This window comes from Erpetoichthys calabaricus, chromosome 12 (genome assembly GCF_900747795.2).
Source record: "Erpetoichthys calabaricus chromosome 12, fErpCal1.3, whole genome shotgun sequence".
Classification (NCBI taxonomy): domain Eukaryota; kingdom Metazoa; phylum Chordata; class Cladistia; order Polypteriformes; family Polypteridae; genus Erpetoichthys; species Erpetoichthys calabaricus.
The window spans coordinates 15,692,535-15,719,782 of NC_041405.2; the positions used below are offsets into that span (position 1 = coordinate 15,692,535).

At 39.7% G+C, this 27,248-nt stretch overlaps 1 protein-coding gene across 3 annotated transcripts in view; it reads right to left on the reverse strand.

The window, feature by feature from the left end:
* The window catches only part of LOC114662951 (colony stimulating factor 2 receptor subunit beta), a 76,390-nt gene that overhangs the window by 41,596 nt on the left and 7,546 nt on the right, over window positions 1–27,248 (reverse strand). For all 3 annotated transcript variants that reach the window (XM_051934454.1, XM_051934453.1, XM_028816698.2), the window contains exons 2-3: window positions 8,171–8,363; window positions 1,657–1,795 (exon numbers count right to left, since the gene is read on the reverse strand). In XM_051934454.1, coding sequence (XP_051790414.1) covers window positions 1,657–1,795; window positions 8,171–8,255 — 224 coding nt within the window. In that variant the 5' untranslated portion in view covers window positions 8,256–8,363. The remainder of the gene's footprint in view (window positions 1–1,656; window positions 1,796–8,170; window positions 8,364–27,248) is intronic.

Sequence of the window (27,248 nt, forward strand, 5' to 3'; positions counted from 1 at the left end):
TTGTGCTTCCTTCCCTTTGACTCTCCTCTGAAGAGCGACAGCATGGGATCCTCAAAGCAACTCTCAAAAGATCTGAAAGCAAAGATTGTTGAGTCTCATGGTTTAGGGGAAGGCTACAACAAGCCATCTCAGAGGTTTAAATTGTCAGTTTCAACTGTAAGGAATGGAATCAGGAAATGGAAGGCCACAGGCACAGTTGCTGTTAAACCCAGCAGGGCTGGCAGGCCAAGAAAAATACAGGAGCGGCATATGAACAGGATTGTGAGAATGGTTACAGACAACACACAGATCACCTCCAAAGACCTGCAAGAACATCTTGCTGCAGATGGTGTATCTGTACATCGTTCTACAATTCAGCACAATTTGCACAAAGAACATCTGTATGGCAGGGTGATGAGAAAGAAGCCCTTTCTGCACTCACGCCACAAACAGAGTCGCTTGTTGTATGCAAATGCTCATTTAGACAAGCCAGATTCATTCTGGAACAAAGTGCTTTGGACTGATGAGACACAAATTGAGTTATTTGGTCATAACAAAAAGCGCTTTGCATGGTGGAAGAAGAACACCGCATTCCAAGAAAAACACCTGCTACCTACTGTCAAATTTCCATCATGCTGTGGGGCTGTGTGGCTAGTTCAAGGACTGGGGCCCTTGTTAAAGTCGAGGGTCGAATGAATTCAACCCAATATCAACAAATTCTTCAGGATAATATTCAAGCATCAGTCACAAAGTTGAAGTCACACAGGGGTTGGATATTCCAACAAGACAATGACCCAAAACACAGTTGGAAATCTACAAAGGCATTCATGCAGAGGGAGAAGTACAATGTTCTGGAATTGCTGTCACAGTCCCTTGACTTGAATATCATAGAAAATCTATGGGATGATTTGAAGCATGCTGTCCATCAAATTGAACTGAACTGGAGAGATTTTGTATGAAGAATGGTCAGAAATACCTCCATCCAGAATCCAGACACTCATCAAAGGCTATAGGAGGACAGCGTCTAGAGGCTGTTAGATTAGCAAAAGGAGGCTCAACTAAGTATTGATGTCATATCTCTGTTGAGGTGCCCACATTTATGCACCTGTCTAATTTTGTTATGATGCATATTGCATATTTTTTGTTAATCCAATAAACTTAATGTCACTGCTGAAATATGACTGTTTCCATAAGGCATGTCATATGTTAAAAGGAAGTTGCTACTTTGAAAGCTCAGCCAATGAGAAACAAAAATCCAAAGAATTAAGAGGGGTTCCCAAACTTTTTCATATGACTGTAAGAGAAAGGACAAACTCTGCACAAGCTGACTGCGACTGGAAGAATAAATACTGTTCCACCCACATAGCCCTTACTACACTGTACTAAACATAATAATTATTGGTTTTAAGTCTTTGTAACGAAATGCAAAACTTAAGTGGAAAAAAAAAATTACCAATCAGCCTTTTTTAGTCATTCTGAAAGAATGATAGCTAAGCGTCTGAAAGACATAAACCATGTCCTCAGATAATAGCTAATATCGTTGGCTTTGGGGGAAAGAAAAATCTAGATAAGATTTAAGTGACGTGTATTGAGTTGTTCAGCGAAAGAGAAAGATAATTAATATTAACTCCTTTTTCTGAGACCACAGATGTGGTGAAGTAGATGTTAAGCTCTTACTTCTCTTTTTTGTTTTCATTATTCCAGTGGTAGAGGTTCATAGGGAGCAATTCACGTTGTCTTCTTGTTTCAGTCCAGCTGCACACTGTTGCAGTTTTATAGTCATTGTAGCATTGCAAACTGTCTATAAGAGTCACTTCTAAAAGAAAACAAAGAGAATTTAGATTTTTTTTTTTACAAAATGCAAATTTTTGAACAGACAATAATAGTAGCACATTAGGCATGAAGGATCAGACAAATGATGCTTCCATTTGCTATCAAATAATGACCGTCCTTGAGTCTTGAGTACTCAAGGACTTGAGTCTTGGTCTGGCAAAGGTCAAAAATTCAAATTTAAAACATTAGAACAATCTAGGCGAGAACAGGAAATTTAGCTCAACAAAGCCTGTCAGTCCTGTCTACTTAATTCTTCGAAAATAACATCAAGTTGAATTTTGAAAGTCCCTAAGGTCCTACTGTCTACCACATACTACTTGGTTACTTTTTCCAAGTATTTTTGGCTCTCTGCTTGAAGAAAAACTTCCTAATGTTTGTGTGACATTTCCTCTTAACAAGTTTCCAACTGTGTTCTCGATTAACTCATTATAAAACAACCGTCTCGATCCACCGGAGTAATTCCCTTCATAATTCTAGCAGTCATTGTACTGCACCCTCGGAGCAATTTTCAGATTAAGCACCTTGTCGAAGGGCCCAATGGAGTAGGATCCCTTCTGACAGTAATGGGATTTGAACCAGCAACCTTCTAGATACCAGCACAAATCCTTAGCCACAGAGCCACCACTCCACCGTTCAAATTCCTTTTATAATTTCATTCATTTCTGGTATTTCTTCTCATAATCTCAGTTTCCATGGACTAAAAAGACTTAATGCCTTAAACTGTCCATAACTATTCATCCTCTACAGTCTTGAAATGAGTCTTCAGCTAAATAGTTCCTGTAATATGGAGCTCAAAATTCCATATTAAAACTCCATATGGCCTTACAAGTGTATTTTGGGAAGTAAAATATTTTTCCCTGATTTGTATTCCACACAGTAAGGACATCACAAAACCAAACAGCCCAATAAACTTTTTAGTCATTTATATACTATCTGGTTGTAGATAGTGATAAGGAAAATAGAAGAGTTTTGTTTCCAATATATTTGTATGAAATTTTTACTGAATTTGTTTTGCAATTTGCGAAACACAAAACTCATCAAAATTAGGTTTTGTGTTTTTCAAAGTTTCTGAGATACATTGCTCCATAAGGGGCATTCTACATCCTGCCACCTCCCAACTCTCTCTGATCTCTCATGACTCCTTCCATTCAGCTCTACCCACTCTCATCTGTCTCGTGTGCCTCCACTCTGCCAGTTCCACTGGCACTGGCCATTTGGGGTCAGCAGTAACACCGTCTGTGCTCAGTTTCCCAAACTCTGTAAGCTGATCCAAGTCAGGATCTTTCCGGAGACTGACTGATGAAGGTAAGTGTTCTCGACCCACGGCCCCCTTTCCCTTTCTCTCTGCATCGGAATAAAGTGTGTCATGCTCTGGCACATGAAGAAGAAAGCCTGCAGATGAGATGAAAATATATGTGTAATGGTGCAGCATTAGCTTGTGGTAAAATATGATTTGTTTTGCATTTTTTTTTTTTTTGGTGAAGTGAAACTCTAGGTTCTGCTGTGATTTCAGTTTCATGTAAATCCTTTACTTCATCACAAACTGTAAAACAGAGGCAAATCCAAATGCCCATGAAATAATTGTACCTAAGATTATTTAGTCTCAATATGTCAAACTGTACAATTGTTTACTTTAAATTTCATTTGCTAGATAGTACCCCAAGTTCACCTGTAGAAATGTTCCTGACTTGAGATGTTATCTACAAATGTAACTTGTTTGTTACTGTTTTATCTGAAACACATTCGTCACTCCAGTTTGTCATTTTGAACACTACTGATTTCAGGTCAGGGTCAGAGACTGATACCGATACCAAACAATGGACTCTACAGGCTGATTCTGAACGAGTACTTTAATTAGAAAGGAAATAAATACAGGGATAATACAATTTTTGAATAAACTATAGTGAGTTAACCTTATGACTTTTCTATAAAAAGAAGTCATTATTTTAATACGTATTAAAGTTCATAATAACTTTTGCACTTTTTCGATATTTAGCTAACAACAGATACAACCACTTTAAATTGTAATTCTTGGCAATGAAAAATATATTTAGTTTAACTAATCTTTCAACTTTTAGTGGAAGGTTAAAGTTAAGAAAACACTAACGTTCAGCTCTATCATGGATCATTCCAGCAGGTGACCTAAAATGCTGACTGAATTAGCACTAAGATAATAAGTGGAGAGTTTTGAAACATTGAATTTTATTTAAAATATTAAAGGGTCGTTTAAAATAAGCATATCCAGCCATATTTGAAATTTAAATTAGTATGTGAAAGCTGTAGTGGAAACCAACTTTGTACACAGAATTAACCCTACGTGAGCAGGAAGATCAAATACACCAGGAAATCTGATGGGGACATGAGAGCCATGTTCTTGGCAGAAAATCAATCATCAGCAACACCATAATCTTCCCATTTTTTGTAAGAAAAGAACATTCTAGTCACTTACCTATTTACATCCTGCCACCTCACCATTTTGAAACTTACTTGCATTTGATTCCAAGTACCTCCTAAATTTACTGCCACCTGACATTTGTGTCCAGGACAAAGCCATAACGTGAGGTTAATATTGAGAGCATGTGGAGTGGAGTAGTTATGGTGCATCCCTAGCTAAATCGTTTAAATTAAGAAAATCAGAAGGGAGCCCTGAAAGACCAAACATTCAACACCAACTAGTTGAGGAAACGTTGATCACAACTGTATTCAAGTCATCACTATGTTAGAAAAATCTAATCAACAGCGCTATCCACATAAATAAATCTTTAAATTGAGTTTTCGTTCTTGTTCTACATTTATATACAGGTGCTGGTCATAAAATTAGAATATCATGACAAAGTTGATTTATTTCAGTAATTCCATTCAAAAAGTGAAACTTATATATTAGATTCATTCATTACACACAGACTGATGTATTTCAAATGTTTATTTCTTTTAATTTAGATGATTATAACTGACAACTAATGAAAGTCCCAAATTCAGTATCTCGGAAAATTAGAATACTGTGAGAAGGTTCAATATTGAAGACACCTGGTGCCACACTCTAATCAGCTAATTAACTCAAAACACCTACAAAAGCCTTTAAATGGTCTCTCAGTCGAGTTCTGTAGGCTACACAATCATGGGGAAGACTGCTGACTTGACAGTTGTCCAAAAGACGACCATTGACACCTTGCACAAGGAGGACAAGACACAAAAGGTCATTGCTAAAGAGGCTGGCTGTTCACAGAGCTCTGTGTCCAAGCACATTAATAGAGAGGCGAAGGGAAGGACAAGATGTGGTAGAAAAAAGTGGACAAGCAATAGGGATAACCACACCCTGGAGAGGATTGTGAAACAAAACCCATTCAAAAATATGGGGGAGATTCACAAAGAGTGGACTGCAGCTGGAGTCAGTGCTTCAAGAACCACCACACACAGACGTATGCAAGACATGGGTTTCAGCTGTCACATTCCTTGTGTCAAGCCACTCTTGAACAAGAGACAGCGTCAGAAGCGTCTCGCCTTTGGACTGCTGCTGAGTGGTCCAAAGTTATGTTCTCTGATGAAAGTAAATTTTGCATTTCCTTTGGAAATCAAGGTCCCAGAGTCTGGAGGAAGAGAGGAGAGGCACAGAATCCACGTTGCGTGAGATCCAGTGTAAAGTTTCCACAGTCAGTGATGGTTTGGGGTGCCATGTCATCTGCTGGTGTTGGTTCATTGTGTTTTCTAAGGTCCAAGGTCAACGCAGCCGTCTACCAGGAAGTTTTAGAGCACTTCATGCTTTTTGCTGCTGACGAACTTTATGGAGATGCAGATTTCATTTTCCAACAGGACCTGGCACCTGCACACAGTGCCAAAGCTACCAGTACCCGGTTTAAGGACCATGGTATCCCTGTTCTTGATTGGCCAGCAAACTCGCCTGACCTTAAAATCTATGGGGTATTGTGAAGAGGAAGATGCAATACGCTAGACCCAACAATTCAGAAGAGCTGAAGGCCACTATCAGAGCAACATGGGCTCTCATAACACCTGAGCAGTGCCACAGACTGATCGACTCCATGCCACGCCGCATTGCTGCAGTAATCCAGGCCAAAGGAGCCCCAACTAAATATTGAGTGCTGTACATGCTCATACTTTTCATGTTCACACCTTTCAGTTGGCCAACATTTCTAAAAACCCTTTTTTTGCATTGGTCTTAATTGATATTCTAATTTTCCGAGATACTGAATTTGGGACTTTCATTAGTTGTCAGTTATAATCATCAACATTAAAAGAAATAAACATTTGAAATACATCAGTCTGTGTGTAATGAATGAATCTAATATACAAGTTTCACTTTTTGAATGGAATTACTGAAATAAATCAACTTTGTCATGATATTCTAATTTTATGACCAGCACCTGTATAGTGATTGTATTAAACCCAGCCTGTTCATAAGCAGAAAGGGAAAAAATCTAAGTGCGCGCTATTGTCAATTTAATCAAGAAATTTACTCTCACTGCACGTGCTTTTGTCGATTTTGTATTTAAAATCTGAAGAGGAGGTCTTCAACTGATTACAGATTTGTTTCGAACTACATCCAGTTTCTCAATATTGTATTTAAAAGTTAACAAGGATGTTTCAACTAATTATACATTTTCTCTAACCAGCTGTAATTTTTTAATTTTGTTTTTAGAATTTGAAGGGGATATCTTCAAGTTATTATAAAATACTCAACAATTCTAAAATATCCCTGCATCACATAACCCAGTGTTTGTATTGTGAAACTAGCTTCACATTTTGCACTTCCTAGTTTCACAGACACAAGTCATCTCATTTTCTGAAACCACTTTTCCTGGTGAGGGTCATGATAGCAGTAGGTCAAGCAAGTCAGCCCAGACTTCCTTGTCCCCAGCTACAGATTCCATCACTTCCTGAGAAATCCCCAGGCCTTCCCAAGACAGCCAAGAGATATGATCCTTCCAGGGTGTTTTAGGTCTGCCATTGGGTCTCCCCACAGTGGGAGGTACCCAGAGCATTTTTAGTGGGGGCTGTCCATGATTTATCTTTATCACATGCCCAGTCCAAACCATCTCAACTGGCACATCTAGATCCACAGGAGAAGTACCTCTAACCCAAGAATCTCCTGAATCTCTTTCCTTCTCGCACTATAATGAACTGTCTGCACAGCCACCCTGTAAAGATTTCTGCCACTTGTACCTGCAGTCTCATTCTTTAATACTCATATCCTGCAGTTAACATATCCCCACTCCCAAACTGCATCATTGATATTGTAAAGGATGACACATCTGAGTGGGTATCCCAGCCAGGATGGGGGCAAGATTCCTTACCTGGATGGTATGACAGCCCATTAGAAGCTCAGGAGGAAAGGCACAGTGTTCCATACTCTAGCCAGGAAGAAGACAGGAGATGTCAGTTTGGAGCTGAGCGTACTGACATCCCGGCAGGGTCAGATGAGGAACAATACCTGGCCAGGAGACCACTGTGAGAGAGGAACAATTGGTCATGGTTACATGCTCCCCCGATACATTAGGTGACTGGGGTGCACTACCTGTATGGACACCCACAAGGCATGTTGGGAGTGGTGGTCCCATGGTGCAGCCTTGTTAGGTAACGGAGGGTGTTATGAGGGTCTGTGATCTCTGCTATCAGGGACATCATCTTGACCCAGAAGTACTTTCATCGGGCCACGCCCTAGCACTGGAAGTACTCCCCTGTCTAGGACAATGAAAGCTGCTTGACCACATCCATTGTCATTGGACATCACTCGTCTGGGAGAAGTAGAAGAACAAGAGAGAGAGAAAAAAAAGAGAAGAGAATATTGGCATAGAACCAATGTATAAGAACTTACTGTAAGATACTTTTGTCCATCCATTCATTTTCTAACCCGCTGAATCTGACCACAGGGTCACGGGGGTCTGCTGGAGCCAATCCCAGCCAACACAGACCACAAGGCAGGAACCAATCCCGGGCAGGGTGCCAACCCACCGCAGGATACTTTTGTTAATAAACCTATTTCATTTGAGCCCAGGACTTGCGTAGTGTGGTTGTGTTTGGGATTTGGGGTGCTGCAACATCCCCTACTGGTCACAATATACCGTATTTACTGGACACCATGAAATATCAAAGCATTTTAGACTATGCAGAGCATAGATCCTTATCTTAGGTCACCATCCCTAATCCCTTGGATGCCCTCAAGCTTCAAACTAAAGAAAGGACAGGCAGCTTGCAAGGTTCCTCTTCACTGCAGCTCCTCTCTTAAGGTGAACACTTGTCATTTTGAGCCTGTTGCATTTTCTTTATGATCTGTTATACAATACTTTTTCATCAGTACAAGTACACGCAGAAAGTCCCCAAATTACCAGCCATATATCTTTACCTTCCTCTGGCCTCGATTGCAGACACACCCTTGAGGCCAGTAAGAGGAACATTAGGGTGGTAATCGGTCTCCAGAAGATACTCATTTTATTTCCTGTTGATGCGAGGAAAAAGAAGAACTTGGACAGTGACTCTGCATGTAAATGTTGTGTTTTGTTGCCCACATGAAGGGAGGCATCAGTCCTAGAAGGCAGCTGAAACAGATGAGAAACGTTAAGAATGTGTTAGTCACAAAATATGTCTTCTGTGGAAAACCACAACCCACATTTTTATATGTGATCATAATAAATGTAATTGACCTAAATCCCAGACTCCAGAAACAACCAGCTAAGAAAACCCTTCATCCCAATCACTCGCTGAAATTAGCATTTTGTAAAATACTGTGTAAAGTACTCAGAGTAAAAACTGAATTGAAATTTCCACTTCAGTAAACACTCATGTAAGAGCCATATCTTTTATGTTAATATTAACAGTAACATTACCCAAGTATTTGCTTAATACTTAATTTGAATAGAATGAAGGTTTCACATTAGTAAATGGAAGATTTTAGAGAAGCTAAAAGTTTAATGTAATGTTCTTACTGCTGTGCTATACTTCTATTGAATTAAGACAGTGTTCTAATCCTATATCTCTATATATATAAAATCTAAAGTCTGTCTGTCTGTCTGCTTTTCACGAGAGAACTACTTAACAGATTTAGATCGGGATTTTTGCTATAATTTGCTTGAACATTCCAGTTGATTTTGCAACTTCTCTCATTGCGCTATGTATTATAGTTCACTTGCGGTACCAATTTATTTGCATGAATCCGAGAGACACCCAGCGGGCCGAGGAAAGGTGAGCAGTGCCCTACTCACTCACGTGCCAGCCTCGGGGCATTCCTTACCTCCGCTTTGCTAGCGAATGAGAGAACTACTTAACAGATTATCAGCATCACTCAATACTATAAATCATCCATCTACCTAATTGGTTTCCCTCTTATCCAGTTAAGGATTATAGGAGACCTGGGAGCAAAGCAGTAGCCAGTCCTGAACATAGTGTCAGTCAATCATAAAGCAAAATGCTAAAGAAAACCAAAATCACTTACACCAAACTAACTTGGAGCTGCTAGTTGACTAAACTTGGGATGTGGGCTGAAAACCCAAATAAACACAAAAAGAACATGCAAACTCCACACATACAATGCTTGAACTTCACCCAGAATTCAGTTGCTGTGAAGCCCCAGCACTGGCCATGTCCTGGCCCTGTAGTACAGTATAACATAAAGTAGCATTCTGAAACCTGTCTATTCTAATTGAGGGTTGCAGGAGATTAGATTAGATTAGATTAGATTAGATTAGATGGGTGGCACAGTGGTAGCACTGCTGCCTCGCAGTTAGGAGACCTGAGTTTGCTTCCTGGGTCCTCCCTGCGTGGAATTTGCATGTTCTTCCCGTGTCTGCATGGGTTTCCTCCGGGTGCTCCAGTTTCCTCCCACAGTCCAAAGACACGCAGGTTATGTGCATTGGCAATCCTAAATTGTTCCTAATGTGTGCTTGGTGTGTGTGTGCCATGCAGTGGGCTGGCGCCCTGCCCGGGGTTTGTTCCTGCCCTGTGTTGGCTGGGATTGGCTCCAGCAGACCCCCGTGACCCTGTAGTTAGGATGTAGCGGGTTGGATAATGGATGGATGGATATTACATTACATTACATTACATCATATTATATTATATTATCCATCCATCCATTTTCCAACCCGCTGAATCCGAACACAGGGTCACGGGGGTCTGCTGGAGCCAATCCCAGCCAACACAGGGCACAAGGCAGGGAACCAATCCTGGGCAGGGTGCCAACCCAGTGCAGGACACACACAAACACACCCACACACCAAGCACACACTAGGGCCAATTTAGAATCGCCAATCCACCTAACCTGCATGTCTTTGGAATGTGGGAGGAAACCGGAGCGCCCGGAGGAAACCCACGCAGACACGGGGAGAACATGCAAACTCCACGCAGGGAGGACCCGGGAATCGAACCCAGGTCCCCAGATCTCCCAACTGCGAGGCAGCAGTGCTACCCACTGCGCCACCGTGCTGCCCATATTATATTATATTATATTATATTATATTATATTATATTATATTATATTATATTATATTATATTATATTATATTATATTATATTATATTATATTATATTATACTAGCTGTCCCCTAAGGCTCCACCTGCATATTAGTGAAACAGAACACACTTTAAAAACCAATGAACAAACAGGTATTACTTGCTAAGCAGAGGCAAGGTTTAGGTTTAGGTTTAGGTTTAGGTTTCTTTATTTAGTCATGTTTACACAGGAGAACATGAAAAACGTGGCGAGAGGTAGACCGAATCAAACGGAGGCTGGCACATGAGTGAGGAGGACCCCGTCCGGTACTCCACTCCTGACGTCACACTTCCCTCTCCCCTTGGCCTGCAGCCTCTGTCTCGGATTAGTGCGAATATATCACTCCTGCAAGTGAACTATGATTCTTAGCGCGATGAGAGAAGTCGCAAAATCAACCGGAATGTTCAAGCAAATTATAGGAAAAAACCCGATCTAAATACGTTAAGCAGTTCTCTCATAAAAAGCAGACTGACATACAGACAGACAGATATTGGATTTTATATTATATTATATTATATTATATTATATTATATTATATTATATTATATTATATTATATTATATTATATTATATTATATTATACTAGACAAAGAGCCCGTTTCGACAACGTAAGATGAAATGGAATAGTGAAAAGTGGAATAGTAATAAGTATAAGCACCACAAACCTGATATAGGTGTAATGAATGAATGTGTAATTGAATCAGAATGCGTAATTAGGCCTTGAGCTGTAGTCGAAATCGCCTTTCAGGCCTCTAGAGCTTTAATCGAAGTCGCCTTTCTCTTTGAATTTTTGCGGGCGTAAATCCTCCGCCTTCCGCGATGTTGGGGTTGGATGTCGGTCGAAGTTGCCTTTCTCTTTGAATTTTCGCGGCCGTAAATCCGCTGCCTACCGCGATGTTGGTCTCATAAGGTTTTTCGGCCAGCTGCGCAGAAGGCGACTGCGCATTCGGCTTTGGACGTGAGTGAGTGAGTGAGTGAGTGAGTGAGTGAGTGAGTGAGTGAGTGAGTGAGTGAGTGAGTGAGTGAGTGAGTGAGTGAGTGAGTGAGTGAGTGAGTGAGTGAGTGAGGAGGCTGGTGAATTATGTATTAAGATATTATATTATATTAGCTATGTAAGCCAATGCTGTAAAAAGCCCAGGGGCCTAGAAACTATTGAAATCGTCAGAAAAAAAATTGAAATGTAGAGATGTCAGATAATTGAAAGGAACTCCTCTGAACATCTGCCGACGTACTCACCTCGCTTCTGTATTAGCGGCTAAGCGAGTGACTCTTTCTTTGGAGGTGGAGTCCTTACCCCAGCTCCAACTCTCATTTCCGGGCCAGACAGACAGACACACACACTTCCACGTGCAGACGTTTATATATAAGATTATATTATATTTTATTATATTGAATAAATTGTCCCAGTTTGAGAAGGTATGATCACATTCTGCGTTGGACTGTCTTCCCATGTGTTGTGAAACTTCCAGCTTGTTGATGAAAGAGCAAACAAAGAATCGTTATAAAATAAGATTTATTCACAAAAATGAGAATATAACAAAATGTGAAAATAAGGCAAAAGGAGTTGGTAATGAGGCAATCAGAAGGCAAACAAGTCTCAATACAAAATGCTAAATTAAAATCCTTAGACAGAAGCAAAAAGAGATGATAAAAATTGCAAATCCAATGACAATATCAATAACAATACTTGCAGATATAACAACATTCCAACAAAGTTCATTCAGTGAACTACAAGGGACTCCATTTCCCAGCTTCCCTCAAATGGGGACATCAACAATCCCTAGCAGTGATGTATCGGTGGCCCTGCCTCTTGGGGATCCACTTACAAAACATCTATTTATTTCTCCCCATTCAAAATTTGAATTCCTCTGTGAACCAGCAGCATATTTAGTACCTAAATGAAACTATTTTTTGAGTAACAACAATTACAAGCAAACATGTATGGCTGATTGGGCAAAGAAAACCGTCAGGATGTTAGAATAGGAAGCTCTAGGTTAAGCTTGAGAGGGGAACAAAGCAAACCTGTCGCATTATATAAATAATCATATGTCAGAATTCTGAAGTGGTTGACAGTGCTGCCTCACAGATTCATTGTCCTGATTTCAAATCCTGTGCTTGGTTGTTGTTTTTGTGCAATTTTTGCTGGGACCTCGGGATGTTTTTTTCCATTTCCCAAAGCACTACGTATTAAATTATTTATCGGTTCCAGTTTAGCAGAATGTGAAAGGGGCATGGCAATGGATAGGCACACGACTCAAAGCTGGTTTCTGCCTTTGGCCAGATGCTGTCAAGATGGGTTCCTCTGCCAGAAACTGGACTACATGAGTGTGAGAATGTTATGAAATGTATGTCACAGTAGATGTTGTTGAATCTATATATATATTTCAGCATGTCTGTCTGTTGGTTGGTTGGTTGGTACGTTTACATCAGTGTTTTGATTGGCTGAACGAAGCACTGGGAAGCGAGTGACCAATCGGATTAAAAGAAAAGCTGAAGGAAGTCACTCGACTGAAGAAGACGAAAATGCAAAAAGAAATAAGATTTTGGATATTTCAAGTGCTCAAACTACACCTCAAGAATTGCCAAAAACGAAGAAACCAAAAAGAATTTTTACGGAAGAACAAAAACTGTGGAATAAACAGCGACGTGCAGTACGACAAGGTAGTCGTGCCCGTCAAGGACGGGCTGCAGGCGACTTTTATCAGTGTTGCAGGGTAAATGTCATCCATCCATCCATCCATTATCCAACCCGCTGAATCCGAACACAGGGTCACGGGGGTCTGCTAGAGCCAATCCCAGCCAACACAGGGCACAAGGCAGGAAACAATCCCGGGCAGGGTGCCAACTCACCACAGGACACAAACAAACACACCCACACACCAAGCACACACTAGGGCCAATTTAGAATCGCCAATGGGTAAAAGTCATTAAGTGCAAAATTATTTGTACCATGATTAAATTTAGTAATAAAATGTTTTTTGTTATTTGTGTTCAAATCTCACAGCAGAGACAAAATGAACGTCAACGAGTTGCAGCTTACAGAAGCAACCGCACGGAAGAACAAACACAATTGGTTCATGAAATTGAGCGTCTGCGATTGCAACAAAAACGTTCTACTGCCACTGAAATTGAAGTTGCTGAAAGACATGAACATGAACGGCAACGACAACAAGAAAGTCGGTCAAACGCAACTCAAGTTGAAATTGTTGAGAGAAGAGAACAAGAACGTTTACGACAACGAGAGAATCGTTTAAATGCAACTGAACGTGAAATTGTCGAAAGAAGAGAGCAAGAGCGACAAAGACTACGAGAAAATAGACTTCATGAAAACGATGAAGATGCAAATTCAAGTCGTCAACAAGATCGCATTCCAACTCGAGAAAGTCGAGCAAATGCATCTGAAATTCAAGCTCAACTTCGAAGAAACACTGTATGTTGCCTTATCTTGAGCAACTTCAAGAAAGAAGATCAAGCTCTTAGTTTGAAAAGACGAGGATCAAGATGGTTTTTACATCAATAATGTAGTGTACCCAGGGATATCCACTTAAATACTTCAATAAACATAGTTTACGTATTTGTTAAGTATGCATTGATTGTGTTAATGATTCATAATTTTATTTTGATAAAGATAAGTCGTTCATTTTATGGCATATAACACTTTCATACATGACTTAAACTAGAAACAACTTTCATTATGTTTATTATTGCCTTGGAACTAAGATCCATACAGCTCAGGTGGTAGAGTGCACACTACCCTTAGTCGGTGGTTTGATCCCGGATGCCGGAACAAAGTTAGGACCTAACACCACCTACTGTCCACCTGGGTTTGAATCCCGATTCGTCGTGTGGCACAAATAACAAAAAACATTTTATTACTAAATTTAATCATGGTACAAATAATTTTACACTTAATGACTTTTACCCTGCAACACTGATAAAAGTCGCCTGCAGCCCGTCCTTGACGGGCACGAGTACCTTGTAAATTGTATATTGTCAGTAGTAGTATCCAAGGCTACAGAAATATGTATTTAGTTCAGCAGTGAAGACACCCTGGGAAGCTCAAGGTCCTGAGACGCCACAAACCTGTCATAATATACTCTAAAACAATGGCTATGCCCTTTAAATCAAAGATCAAAGTTTCAAAGGGCGTGTGTAAACTGTGTAAAAAAAAAAGAGACCTGTTGCAGTTCATTGCTAGTTACAGCGCACAAAAAGGACAAAGTATGGTATCAATTAAAAAAAAAATAAATAAAAAAAAATCTGATTATTTTAAACTCTTAATATACCCCTTTTCGGTATGCAATACAAAGTGACAAAAATCAAAGGAATCATTTCCAGTTCATTCCTTTTATAGTGAGCACCAGTTTTCCACAAGGCACTCTGGGCTTATCTTATCTAATTCAAAACTAGCTATGTGAAACCACAGCCAAGGGCTTACAACCTGGCAACACCCAAATTTATGATTAACTAATCGACCTGACAACATTTGTTTTTGAAAAAAAATGTAAACATTATAACTTCATTGCTATTGTTTTCTTTATTATGGATTATTATTATGGTATAGGGTGCTGTTCTATTCCATTGGCCTCTAGTAGAAAACAAATACAACTGTTTCTTTATTCAGAAACTCTGTGTCACCATACCACCCTGGTATGTAAATAAATATATGCATTATGATTAGCTATTGAGGAACATGATTTGCATACAAACTAGGATACGACAAGGATGGAAATGTCAGATGGCTATTGAATGTAGTGTTTGATATAAAATAAAGAAATACAATAATATCGACTGGAGCCAAATGCTCAACATAGTTTGAAGGCTAAGTAATTGTACTCACTAATCATGGTGCCAGAGAGCGGTGACGTGTTCCATGCTGATAGAACCTGAAAGTATGTGTTTCATTGTACTCTGTGCATGTGACAATAATGTCACAATAAACTAATAAAGAAATTAGCATTAAGAAACGATTAGGAATGGAGCCTGGCGCTTCACATACAAAATGGTTAAATATTAAGAACGTGACAGGCATGTAAGATGAATTTTTAAAAAATAAACATGCTAAAAAACAAAGCATTCTTGCTTTACATATCGAGTTTTGTTACATGTTCTTTTTATCTTTCTGGGTGTTTACTTCCGCAAATTTTTCTGATTATGTTGTAGCAGGGCCACATAAGTGTTTTTTGTGCCTGTGTTAGTATGTCCTGTTGTGTGATTGTTAAATGTGAATGACAACACTGGGTGCACCGATTGGGGTCGGTGTCTTTAAACAGGTTTGCACTGATGCAGAGGGGCTTGTGAGATTTATAGTTTGTGTTTTGTATCCACTGTACCAATAAAACCGGAAGAGAAGGATGTTGCGGGACTTTTTGATTGGACCATTTTCTAATCAACATCATCCACAGCAGCTCCTAAACCTTTCAGTTACTGGACACTCATAGCGGAGAAGGATGGTGCCCGGCCACCGGATTTAAGGACGGCGGTGGGTTCTTGTAACTTAAAAGAAGTGGTGAGGCGGCCTTCTGCTGTTATGCACCTAAAATCTGGAATAGCTTGCCAATGAGGAGCTGGTGGTAGATTTTAGGAGGCCCAGACCCCTCACAGACCCCGTGATCATCAAAGGTGACTGTGTGCAGATGGTGCAGACCTATAAATATCTGGGAGTGCAGCTGGATGATAAATTAGACTGGACTGCCAATACTGATGCGCTGTGCAAGAAAGGACAGAGGTGACTAAACTTACTTAGAAGGCTGGCGTTCTTCAACATATGCAATAAGATGCTGCAGATGTTCTATCAGACAGTTGTGGCGAGCGCCCTCTTCTACGCGGTGGTGTGCTGGGGAGGCAGCATTAAGAGGAAAGACGCCTCATGCCTGGACAAACTGGTGAGGAAGGCAGGCTCTATTGTTGGCATGGAGCTGGACAGTTTAACATCTGTGGCAGAGCGAAGGCACTCAACAGGCTCCTATCAATTATGGAGAATCCACTGCATCCACTAAATAGTATCATCTCCAGACAGAAGAGCAGCTTCAGCGACAGACTGCTATCACCGTCCTGCTCCACTGACAGACTGAGGAGATCGTTCCTCCCCCAAACTATGCGACTCTTCAATTCCACCGGGTTTGGGTAAACGTTAACATTTAACATTATACAAAGTTATTGTCTGTTTTTCACCTGCATTATTATCATTCTTTAATTTAATATTATTTATTGTATCAGTATGCTGCTGCTGGAGAATGTGAATTTCCCATTGGGATTAATAAGTATCTATCTATCTATCTATCTATCTATCTATCTATCTATCTATCTATCTATCTATCTATCTATCTATCTATCTATCTATCTATCTATCTATCTATCTATCTATCTATCTATCTATCTATCTATCTATCTATCTATCTATCTATCTATCTATCTATCTATCTATCTATCTATCTATCTAATAGGAATTCACCAGGCTAATACAGTGGAGCACTTTAAAATACTGCTGAAAACACATTACTTTAACATGGCTTCCTCATAGCTTCATCTTAGTTAAATCCTGATGCTCTGTATATTCAATTAATTATCATTATTATTCATGGTTGCTCCAAAATCCGTACTAACCCCTACTTTCTCTTCTGTTCTTTTTCCGGTTGTCTGTGGTGGTGATCTGTGCCACCACCACCTAATCAAAGCACCGTGATGTCCTTACATTGATGGATTAAAGGCCAGAAGTCCACGTGACCGTCTTCATCAAGTCCTTCCATGAGAACCCTGAATACAATGAGGACTGATTGAGGTCATTTATTTTGGGTAGGATGCCTAGAGGGGGCTGGGTGGTCTTGTGGCCTCGGACCCTCTGCAGATTTTATTTTTTTTCTCCAGCCGTCTGGAGATTTTTTTTTTTTGCTTTTTCTGTCCTCCCTGGCCATCGGACCTTACTTTTATTCTATGTTAATTAGTGTTCCCTAATTTTAATTATTTATTTTGCCTGTTTTCTCTTTCTTCATCATGTAAAGCACTTTGAGCTACATTGTTTGTATGAAAATGTGCTATAGAAATAAATGTTGTTGTTGTTGTTGTCCTCCCAATCCAGTCCTTCGATGATCTTGGAGAAGAAGCATACCTCCAAAGACTATCCTTCTGGACTCCAGTGGTAGGACAGAATTTCACTAACTATACAATGTATTCCTGATGAAAAAATAATCAGGCCTAATCTAACAAAACACAAAAGCTCAAAAAGTCCAAAAAGAAATTGAAGAATAATTGAATAAACAAAACAATATCAATATCCTAATTTGAGATTGAAAAAAAAATGGAGAACCTGAAAATCAAAACAAAATGGATACCGATGAGCAAATATCACTGTTTCTTTTTACAACAAAAAAATTTGAGAAATATGTGTTGTTTCACTTCCAGCAAAATTCAGGCCATTGACATAAAAAGAAAGGGATTTAGTTACCGTCTGGAAAATGTTTTCCTGCACTTATTCTGTGTGTGTCATTTCATATTTACATAAAGATCTCTAATGGAAAAAAGAAAAAGAAAAAACGGACTCACTTCCTGTGTAGATATTTTGTTGAGCCATCAGATGTTTGTTGTGATTGCTCTGGTAGTACGATGCTCACTTTGCCAGTTATGATGACAATTTTGCCAATCACAATCCTAAAGATGTGCCAGGGACAGAGATGAAACCCAGGAGTTTTACGACACTTGGAACCTGTGAGCCCTAACCTACCTGAATCAAGAAAAAGGAAACGGTGTTTTCAAAGTAATCATGGGATCCGTGTTGTTAGGCTTTTTCTGAAACGATGGGGTGATTTGTGGTGTGTATTTGTATGGAAAATATGCCATACATTACATTTTGCATTCCTCCGTGGTGATGTGAACAAGAGGAATAACTATAAAATTGATTTTATGGATGTGCAACGGATTAACTGAATTACATACCTGCAGAAAAAAACACAGGGAAACACAAAACTGTGAACAAGGTATTAGCAAGCAAAATTCTTTGTTTTCCATTCACAAAAATTTTTACAACCTGCGAAAGCTTATAGCATTGCGATGGACCACTCCCAATCCCCCCTGTCTTTTTATTCCACTTCCATCTGGCAGAAGGTACTGTAGCATCTGAACCAGTTGTGCCAGGTATAGTATACTAGTATAATTGTTAATCTATCTTGCACTTGTCCTGTGTTTAAATATTAGTGGTGTGCGATACTGCAAAATTTGGTATCAATCCAATACGAGGTGAATACAGAGCCAGTATCCACAAAACAGATGCCAATACCAATACGTTTACTGCCTGCCAAAACTCACATTCAAAACCAGTCATGATCACATTTTTAGCAAGAAAACACATCTGCTAACATTATGTCATCTGAAACAACATGTTATTTCCCTATCAATTGCTTCTAAGTCAATCTGAATTGCTTCTGAACTGTCCGTGCTGTGTTTTAATCTGCGCTGGACAGAGCCTAGCTGTCTTTCATTACTGCCAGCTAGCGCCACTGCACCCACTTCCGCCAATGTGCTGCAAGCAAATCTTTTACAATGCAGACACAATGTCAAGTGCTTGTAATTTCTTTTTACTCCACGATGGTATTAAAATACTGAAACTTTGTTTTTTCAAGGATGCATGAAGCCGAGGAGAGGTGAACAATATGAAGCAATGAAAGTTGTGGTAGTTGTACCGGCAAGAATTTAAAACTACCTGGACGTGACCAAAAAATTACTTTCACTACTACATAAGCTACCTGGATAATCTTTGCCTCTCTGAAAGGACTCTGCCAGTGAAATTTGTCCCTGTGTCTGGGGTCTGGGTCTGTTTGAGGGATTTCCCTCATCCTCATCCTCCTCCTCCTCTGTTTGTTTCTTTTGCAGCTCAACATTCTCTTTTTTGTGGTTTTGCATGTGTTTTTATAAATTGGTGGTGTTGCCACAGTAGCCAATAGCCTTCCTACACACATCGCAGTATGCAATGTTTTTCTTTACAACTGTAAAATACCACCACACAATGCTCCTCTTCCTCCATGCCATGCTATCATTTTCTTACTCACTGCAGCCTAAAATTTTGTGTCTGCACTCTGCTCAGCGCCAGTCACGTGATGGGATGATAACAAAACACAGCAGACAAGGGGAGGAGGAAGAGCCGAGTGTGCGAGATGTGAAAGGAGTGGTGTTTGCAACAGACATATCTACTTTTTCATGAAAAGACAGCAACATACTGAATGTCAGTACATACTGAATTTCCTTTGCAATTAAAAAAATATTCTAATTCTGAGAAGTACATAACTAAAAAAGAATGTGACAATTGTAATGCACAGAATTTACAGTAATGAGCAGCCTTATCTTTGACTTTGCTCCAAAACACTCTGAAAACCACTTCTCTAGGCCACCTTTGGCAATGCTAGGAAAGAGACCACTCCATCGATATCTTAGATCAGGAGTGGATGTCGGTAATTTGCATAACATTCATTCTTCAATTTGTGCAAAACATGCAGCAATTTGGCTGAAAACAGAATATTGTACACCATTCTCCAAACTATCCATCTTACTAACTGAAGGTTGTAAACCGGATATGGACGCAGGGCGCTGGGCGCTGGGCACATCAAGGCGCACGCGCACTGCCGCCCGCCACAGAGCAAAGAAAGAAACGAGAGGATTCGAAGGTTGTAATACAGTATGGAATCCCCAGAGGTCCACACTGCGCACTAACACCCTGCAACGCAGGGCGCTGCACGCAGGGCTCACCGGATGTACAGAATCCCCACAGGTCCATGCTGTGACAACGTGCTTGCGAAAGGAGTCACGGCTCAAACCGACTGTGACAACGTGCGCGCCTACAACGTGCTTGGACGCGACCGCCCACACCACCGCATTTACCTTCCATGATATGTCTTCACGCAGCGGCTTCCCACCGAGGCGCATATTGCACTGTAACGCTCGCCCCACGGTCAGACACAGCGGCTCCCCAGAGTCAGTAGGTGGCCCCCAAACAACACAACCTGTTCAAGCAGTCGGTGTCAGCGAAGGCAACAGAATCACGTCTCCACAAAACGAAACCGCTTTAGTACAGATATGCTTATTGGATTAAATGACATTTCCCCAGACGCACCCGCCCTTCATGATATGTCATCCATCCACATATCGGACGGAACAGAAACTGATTGCCATTCTAGGATTTTCGATTCGCTGGCGAATCGCAGGGTTACTTGTTTAAACTATATCAGGGACTAAAATCTAATTGTAAATGATTGCAGGTAGCTCCAGGCTCACTTGAGAATATGTTTTGGGATCTTTTCTTAACCATCAGATAGTATAGGATGTACGATCATTGCAAATCCTCTTCCAGCAGTTTTTGGACTTATTTCAGATGAGTTTAGAATATTTGGTAATAAAATGGCTGTTTTTAATTTCATTACATTTTTAGTGTATCGACCAATTCTGCTCAGTTGGAAAAATCTGAATGGACCCTCTGTAACTCAGTAGGAAAATTGGACTTTATACTCCCTGAAACTAGAAAAAGTCTAATTTTCCTTATATGGAATTGTGCAGAGCTTCTTTAGAATTTGGCAAGACTGCATTAATCGTATTCTAAAATACATTTGTTGAGCTCCTGCCTGCTGTCCTCTGTGGCTTCGCCCATCATAGAAGTGAAACAGGACAGCGAGGAGGGTCCTGCCCGGCTCCCTACTCCTGATGTCATGGTTCCCCTTCCCTTCGGCTTGCAGCCTATGTCTCGGATTCATGCGAATATATCGCTCCTGCAAACCAACTATGATTCTTAGCGCAATGAGAGAAGTTGCAAAATCATCCAGAATGTTCAAGCAAACAATCTTAATCCGTTAAGTAGTTCTCTCGTTCGCTAGCTAAGCGGATGTAAGATACGCCCCGAGGCTGGCACATGAGTGAGGAGGGCCTCTGCCCACTGCATCTCTCTCGGATTCACGCAAACAAATCGGTACCACAAGCAAACTATGATACTTAGTTTTGACTTTGCGTGCGTCTCGCGCTCTGACAGTTAAAGAGGAGCGCTATGATGAGAAGTGCATACCTCTGGTGCTTTTGTGATTAAAATTATTTATGAAGACTAGCCATCCCCCTCAGCTTCGCCCACATATCAGTGAAACAGGACAGTGAGGAGGTTCCCACCCAGCTCTCTACTCCTGACGTCACTCTTTCCCCTCCCCTCGGCCCACAGCCTCTGTCTCGGAGTAGCGCAAATATATCACTCCTATGATTCTTAACACAATGAGAGAAGTCGCAAAATCAACGGGAATATTCAAGCAAATTATAGAAAAAAAAAGATCTAAATCTGTTAAGTAGTTCTCTCGTTTGCTAACTAAGCAGAGTTAATGTTACGCCCCGAGGCAGACGCATGAGTGAAGAGAGCCCTACAGCCCGATGAGTCTCTCTCGGATTTGCGCGAATAAATCAGTACTGCAATCGAACTATGATACTTAGCACGATGAGAAAGTCGCAAAAATCGACGGAATGTTCAAGCAAATTATAGAAAAAAACCCGATGTAAATACGTTAAGTAGTTCTCTCATGAAAAGCGGACACACAGACAGACAGACAGACAGACAGACAGACAGACAGATGTTAGATTTTAAATATATATAGAGAGATTAGCTGTGCGTTGTGGATGAGAGTGGGGTTTTAGTGAGGTTTTTCTAATACGAAGGATCGACTGTATGAGTTTTGTTTTACTGAAACTTATGTTTGATTGCCATATTATATAAGTTTTCTTTAAAGCAGTGGTGAGCAACATTGGTCCTGAAGGGCCGCAGTGACTGCAGGTTTGTGTTCCAACCCAGTTGCTTAATTATAAAATCAATTCTTGCCAATAACAAGTCTTGTTAGTTTTTTCATTTTGCCATGACAGGTCATTCTTATTTTGCAGATTTTTTTCCTTTTCTGTCCTAATAATTCTCAGTCTTTCTCTTTATCTTCTTCCATTTCCTTCATTAAACCTGACAGCTCATGATGAATACATGCAGGTGTAAATGGAGACACGTTAGATGGAGAATTGCTTGCTTCTTTGTCATTTGCATCTTTTTGCTAATAAGGAGCAGTTAAAAACAGTGAATGCAGCTTTATAAGACTAAAATAAGCAATTATTGGTGGGAAATCTTAACAAGCAAGACAACGTAAATGAAGCATAAAAATGTTGCTTGAGCAATAAGTTCTTCACCATCAATGACTGACTTCTTTTCAAGAAATGGGACTGAAATAAAAACCTGCAGCCATTGTGGCCATCCAGGACCAACATTGCTTATCCCTGCTTTAATGCATAGCTTTGGAACTAATAAAGTTTCAATTAACTATTGCCATTAAAAAAGTAAATAAATAAATAAATAAAACAAAGACCGGGAAATTGTGTAAGTGACTGAATGTAATTGAACAGTGACTGTAGATTAGGCTCTAAGACTACAGCCATTACAGGCCTGGGGAAAAAAAAACTTGTAAATGCTTGCAAAATGAAGATAATTATAAAGGAACACAGCATTACACTGAAACAGAAAGAGTCAGTTAATAATAAAAATAAAAGCAGGCATTGTGAGCATATGCACAATGATGTACAAATACAGATAGCAAATTTAGACAGATGATAAGAGAGCTCTGAAGGCTGAGGAGATAACAACGTTGACATGCATAAATGAGACAGATACAGAAACACACAGACAAATATAAAAGGCTACAAGGAGACCAGAAGATTTCTGCATATTTTTTATATATCTAAAATTCTTCATATAATTATCACTCAGTTTACAGCATAGTGAATGAGAGACATTGTAAGACACATACACACTCTGGGATGGATGACCACCTGCTGCCTACCCACTGATCTCCTTAACCTGAACCCGCACAGCCCCTCTGTTTTGCACCAAGGCAGTGCGACCCAAGACACCTCTCAGGACCTTCTGACTGCATCACAACCCACAACACAATCACCTGTCCTTCATCAGTTAAACATCACATTCCTTGTTGTAACTGAGCAAATAAATATATTACATTAAAACACATTTCTAAAATTCTGCAAATTATTATAGAAAACGGGACATAAATGAAAACAAAAAGGCATCTTCCTGCAACTAGTGCCCAACAAAAAGATACACATTACACATTAACAAATAAAAGTAATAATACTAATGGTTACAGCAGTACCAAAACTACCACTACCAGTCATAGCAAAAGCAGTTGTAGTTTTAAAAGTAATTAAAATAATAATAATAATAATAATAATAATAATAATAATAATAATAGTTATGATAGTTATATTTGTAATAGCAGTAGTAGCATTAATAATAGTCATAGAAATAAACGTACAAATACATTTTCCAACCCGCTGAATCTGAACACAGGGTCACGGGTGTCTGCTGGAGCCAATCCCAGCCAACACAGGGCAGGAACCAATCCCGGGCAGGGTGCCAACCCACCTCAGGATACACACAAACACACACTAGGGCCAATTTAGAATCGCCAGTCCACCTAACCTGCATGTCTTTGGAAGGAAACCGGGGCACCCGGAGGAAACCCACGCAGACACAGGGAGAACATGCAAACTCCACGCAGAGAGGACCCAGGAAGCGAACCCAGGTCCCCAGGACTCCCAACTGCAAGGCAGCAGCGCTACCCACTGTGCCACCGTGCTGCCCTTATGAGATACTAGCAAAAGTATGGATGATTACAGCAATATTATCACTACCAGTAACAACAACCAAAACTTCAGTGGTAGTACAAGCATTAGTAAAAGTATCAGCAATACTAAAAGTAGTCTTAGTGGTAAAAGTAAAGTCAGCTTTAAAATGAGAAGCACTAATACTTTTAGTATTAAATGTACCGAAAGTAGTTGAGGTAGAAGTAGTGATAACAGAAGTAGTAACAGCAGTGCCCAAAGTAGCTTTAGTAGTAATAGTAGTATTAAAAGTAGTACTTATACCAGTAAAAGTAAAACTAGTGTTAGTAATAATTATTACTCTAGCTTTAAATTAGTTTGAAGTAGTAAAATATTTCTAGCAGTACAAGTAAAAGTAGCGGTGATAGTAATTGTTGTTACCCCAGTTGTAAAACTGGTAAAAGTAGTAATAGTGGTATTAAAAGGTAAATTAGTACAGATTATAGCAGCATTAACACTAGAAGTAATAATACTATTAGTACTGAATGTCACAGCAGTAGTAAAACACCAGCAGTGACAACAAAAGTGGTAATAGCAGGGCTAAAAGAAGCATCAGTAGTAATAGTAGTACTTAAACCAGTACTAAAAGTAGCATTGATATAAATTTTAGTATTCAATGTAGTAGTCACAATAGATATTTGTTGCTGTTATAAATTGCTAAAAGTAACAGCAATAATAAATAGAATTAATAATAGTAATAGTTATAGAAATAACAAAGCTAAATGTGGTGGTTGTAGTTATTGAAACCAGTGGTAGCAGCAGCAGTAATAACAGTAAAATCAAAAGCATTGATAGTATTAGTAATGGCAGTATTTATTCTAGCAGCAGTAATAATAATATATAAATTACTACTACCAGGTATAGCAGCATTAAAATTAGAAGTAGGAATAATAGTAGTAATATTAAAAGTAGTAGTAGTAAGAGATCTAGCGATATTAGTAGTAGTGGTAGTACCTACAGTAGTAATAAAAGTAGTAATAGTAATAGTAGTATTAAAAGTAGAAGATGTAATATTATTAACAATGTCAGCACATAAACTAGCTGTACAAGTAATACCTTTAAAAGTTGTAGATGTATACGGTATAACAGTACTAAAACTTGTAGTACTAATATGAGCAGTCAATAGTTTTGTCACATACAATAGTAATATCAACAGCAGTAGCAATTAAAGAAGTCTCAATGATAGTAGTAGTTTTTGATACATTAATACTAAAATAGCAAATGTAGGAATATACTACAGTGTTAAATGATATGGCAGAAAAAGTAATAGGATTTACTGGACATAAAATACAAGTAGTAAAAATAGCATTAAAAAAATTAAGTAGTCATGGTTACAACTGTAGATAAACTAGTAGTATTGACAGGAGTAATGGTTATAGTAGGAGTGATAGGAGTATGTGAAGTAGCAGCTGTAGTACTTACCATCTTGTTCTGTTACACTTATCATTTGCATGTCCTCTCTCACCACATCCATAAACCTTCTCTTAGGCCTTCCTCTTTTCCTCTTACCTGGCAGCTCTATCTTTAACATCCTTTTCCCAATATACTCAGCATCTCTCCTCTGCACATGTCCAAACCAACGCAATCTCGCCTCTCTGACTTGTCTCCCAACTGTCCAACCTGAGCTGACCCTCTAATGTCCTCATTTCTAATCCTGTCCATCCTCATCACACCCAATGCAAATCTTAGCATCTTTAACTCTGCCACCTCCAGCTCTGTCTCCTGCTTTCTGGTCAGTGCCACCATCTCCAACCCATATAACATAGCTGGTCTCACTACCGTCCTGTAGACCTTCCCTTTCACTCTTGCTGATACCCGTCTGTCACAAATCACTCCTGACACTCTTCTCCACCCATTCCACCCTGCCTGCACTCTCTTTTTCACTTCTCTTCCACAATCCCCATTACTCTGTACTGTTGACCCCAAGTATTTAAACTCATCCATCTTTGCCAACCCTACTCCCTGCATCCTCACCATTCCACTGACCTACCTCTCATTTACCGAGCTGGGAGGAAGAAGGGCGACACTCGACTGGAGGAGGGCAGTGCGGTGGTGAGAGAAATTGTGGGGAACAATTGAATTGTGGAGAGAGAAACTTGTGTTTTTGTACTTTTTGTGACTTGTTTGAGGAGTCTGGTTAATAAACCAACCTTTATTTGAACCCAGGACTTTGCTTGTGTGTTCGTGTTGGGCTTGGGGCTCACTATTTCCATCACAATAGATAGATAGATAGATAGATAGATAGATAGATAGATAGATAGATAGATAGATAGATAGATAGATAGATAGATAGATAGATAGATAGATAGATAGATAGATACCCATTTAAAATTAAATCTGTGACTGAGTAAAATGTGTAGAGAGTAATGGGGTCTGAATACTTTTCTGAATCCACTGTAGTCCTGCATGTACTGTGATTAATGGTTGGTAGTGCAATGTGACTTGATTTTCATTTGCAGAGTGCATATCCACAAATGACATGATTTATCTAATTATAATAAGCATCCTAACTCATATAATTATCCATACAGTATTTATTTTATATTTCACAGTGCCAGAGAAAAAAATTTAAGATCCAGCAAACGAACAGTAACAGGACACCCTTAATTACCATAGAATATTTTGTGCACTGCTTGAGACCTTATCAATTTAAGGTGTAATATTGCAAATCATCAACTACATGTTATATCACTAGCTCACTCTTAGTACAATTTTAGTTGTTCTCTGAACTTTCTCCATTTTTTGTATATGTGGTTATCCATCCATTTTCCTAATCAGGCTCTTATGGGGCAGCTGGAGACCAAAACTGCACACAACTTCCCAGATGAGACTTAACTACTGTGTTGCATAGCTTAAAACAAACCTCCTATGGCTTGTACTCCATGGTCCTTAACCTAGCCTAATATTAGTCTTGCTAATCACTCCTACCTGGATGTGGAAAGTGACAAGTTCACTATGACTCCTTGGTCCTTCTCATGTTGTGGACTTTCAAGTTTCAAACCCACCATCCATCCATCCATCCATCCATTATCCAACTCACTATATCCTAACTACAGGGTCACGGGGGCCTGCTGGAGCCAATCCCAGCCAACACAGGGCGCAAAGCAGGAAGCAAACCCCCAGCAGGGCGCCAGCCCACCGCAGCAAACCCACCATGGTGAGATCTGAAATATTTTCCATTGCTATGTGGATTTTTGAATGATTCTGCTGACTGTAAGGCATTTACCATTTTATTTTATTTTATTAGTATCTATTGCACACTTATCTGTCTTGT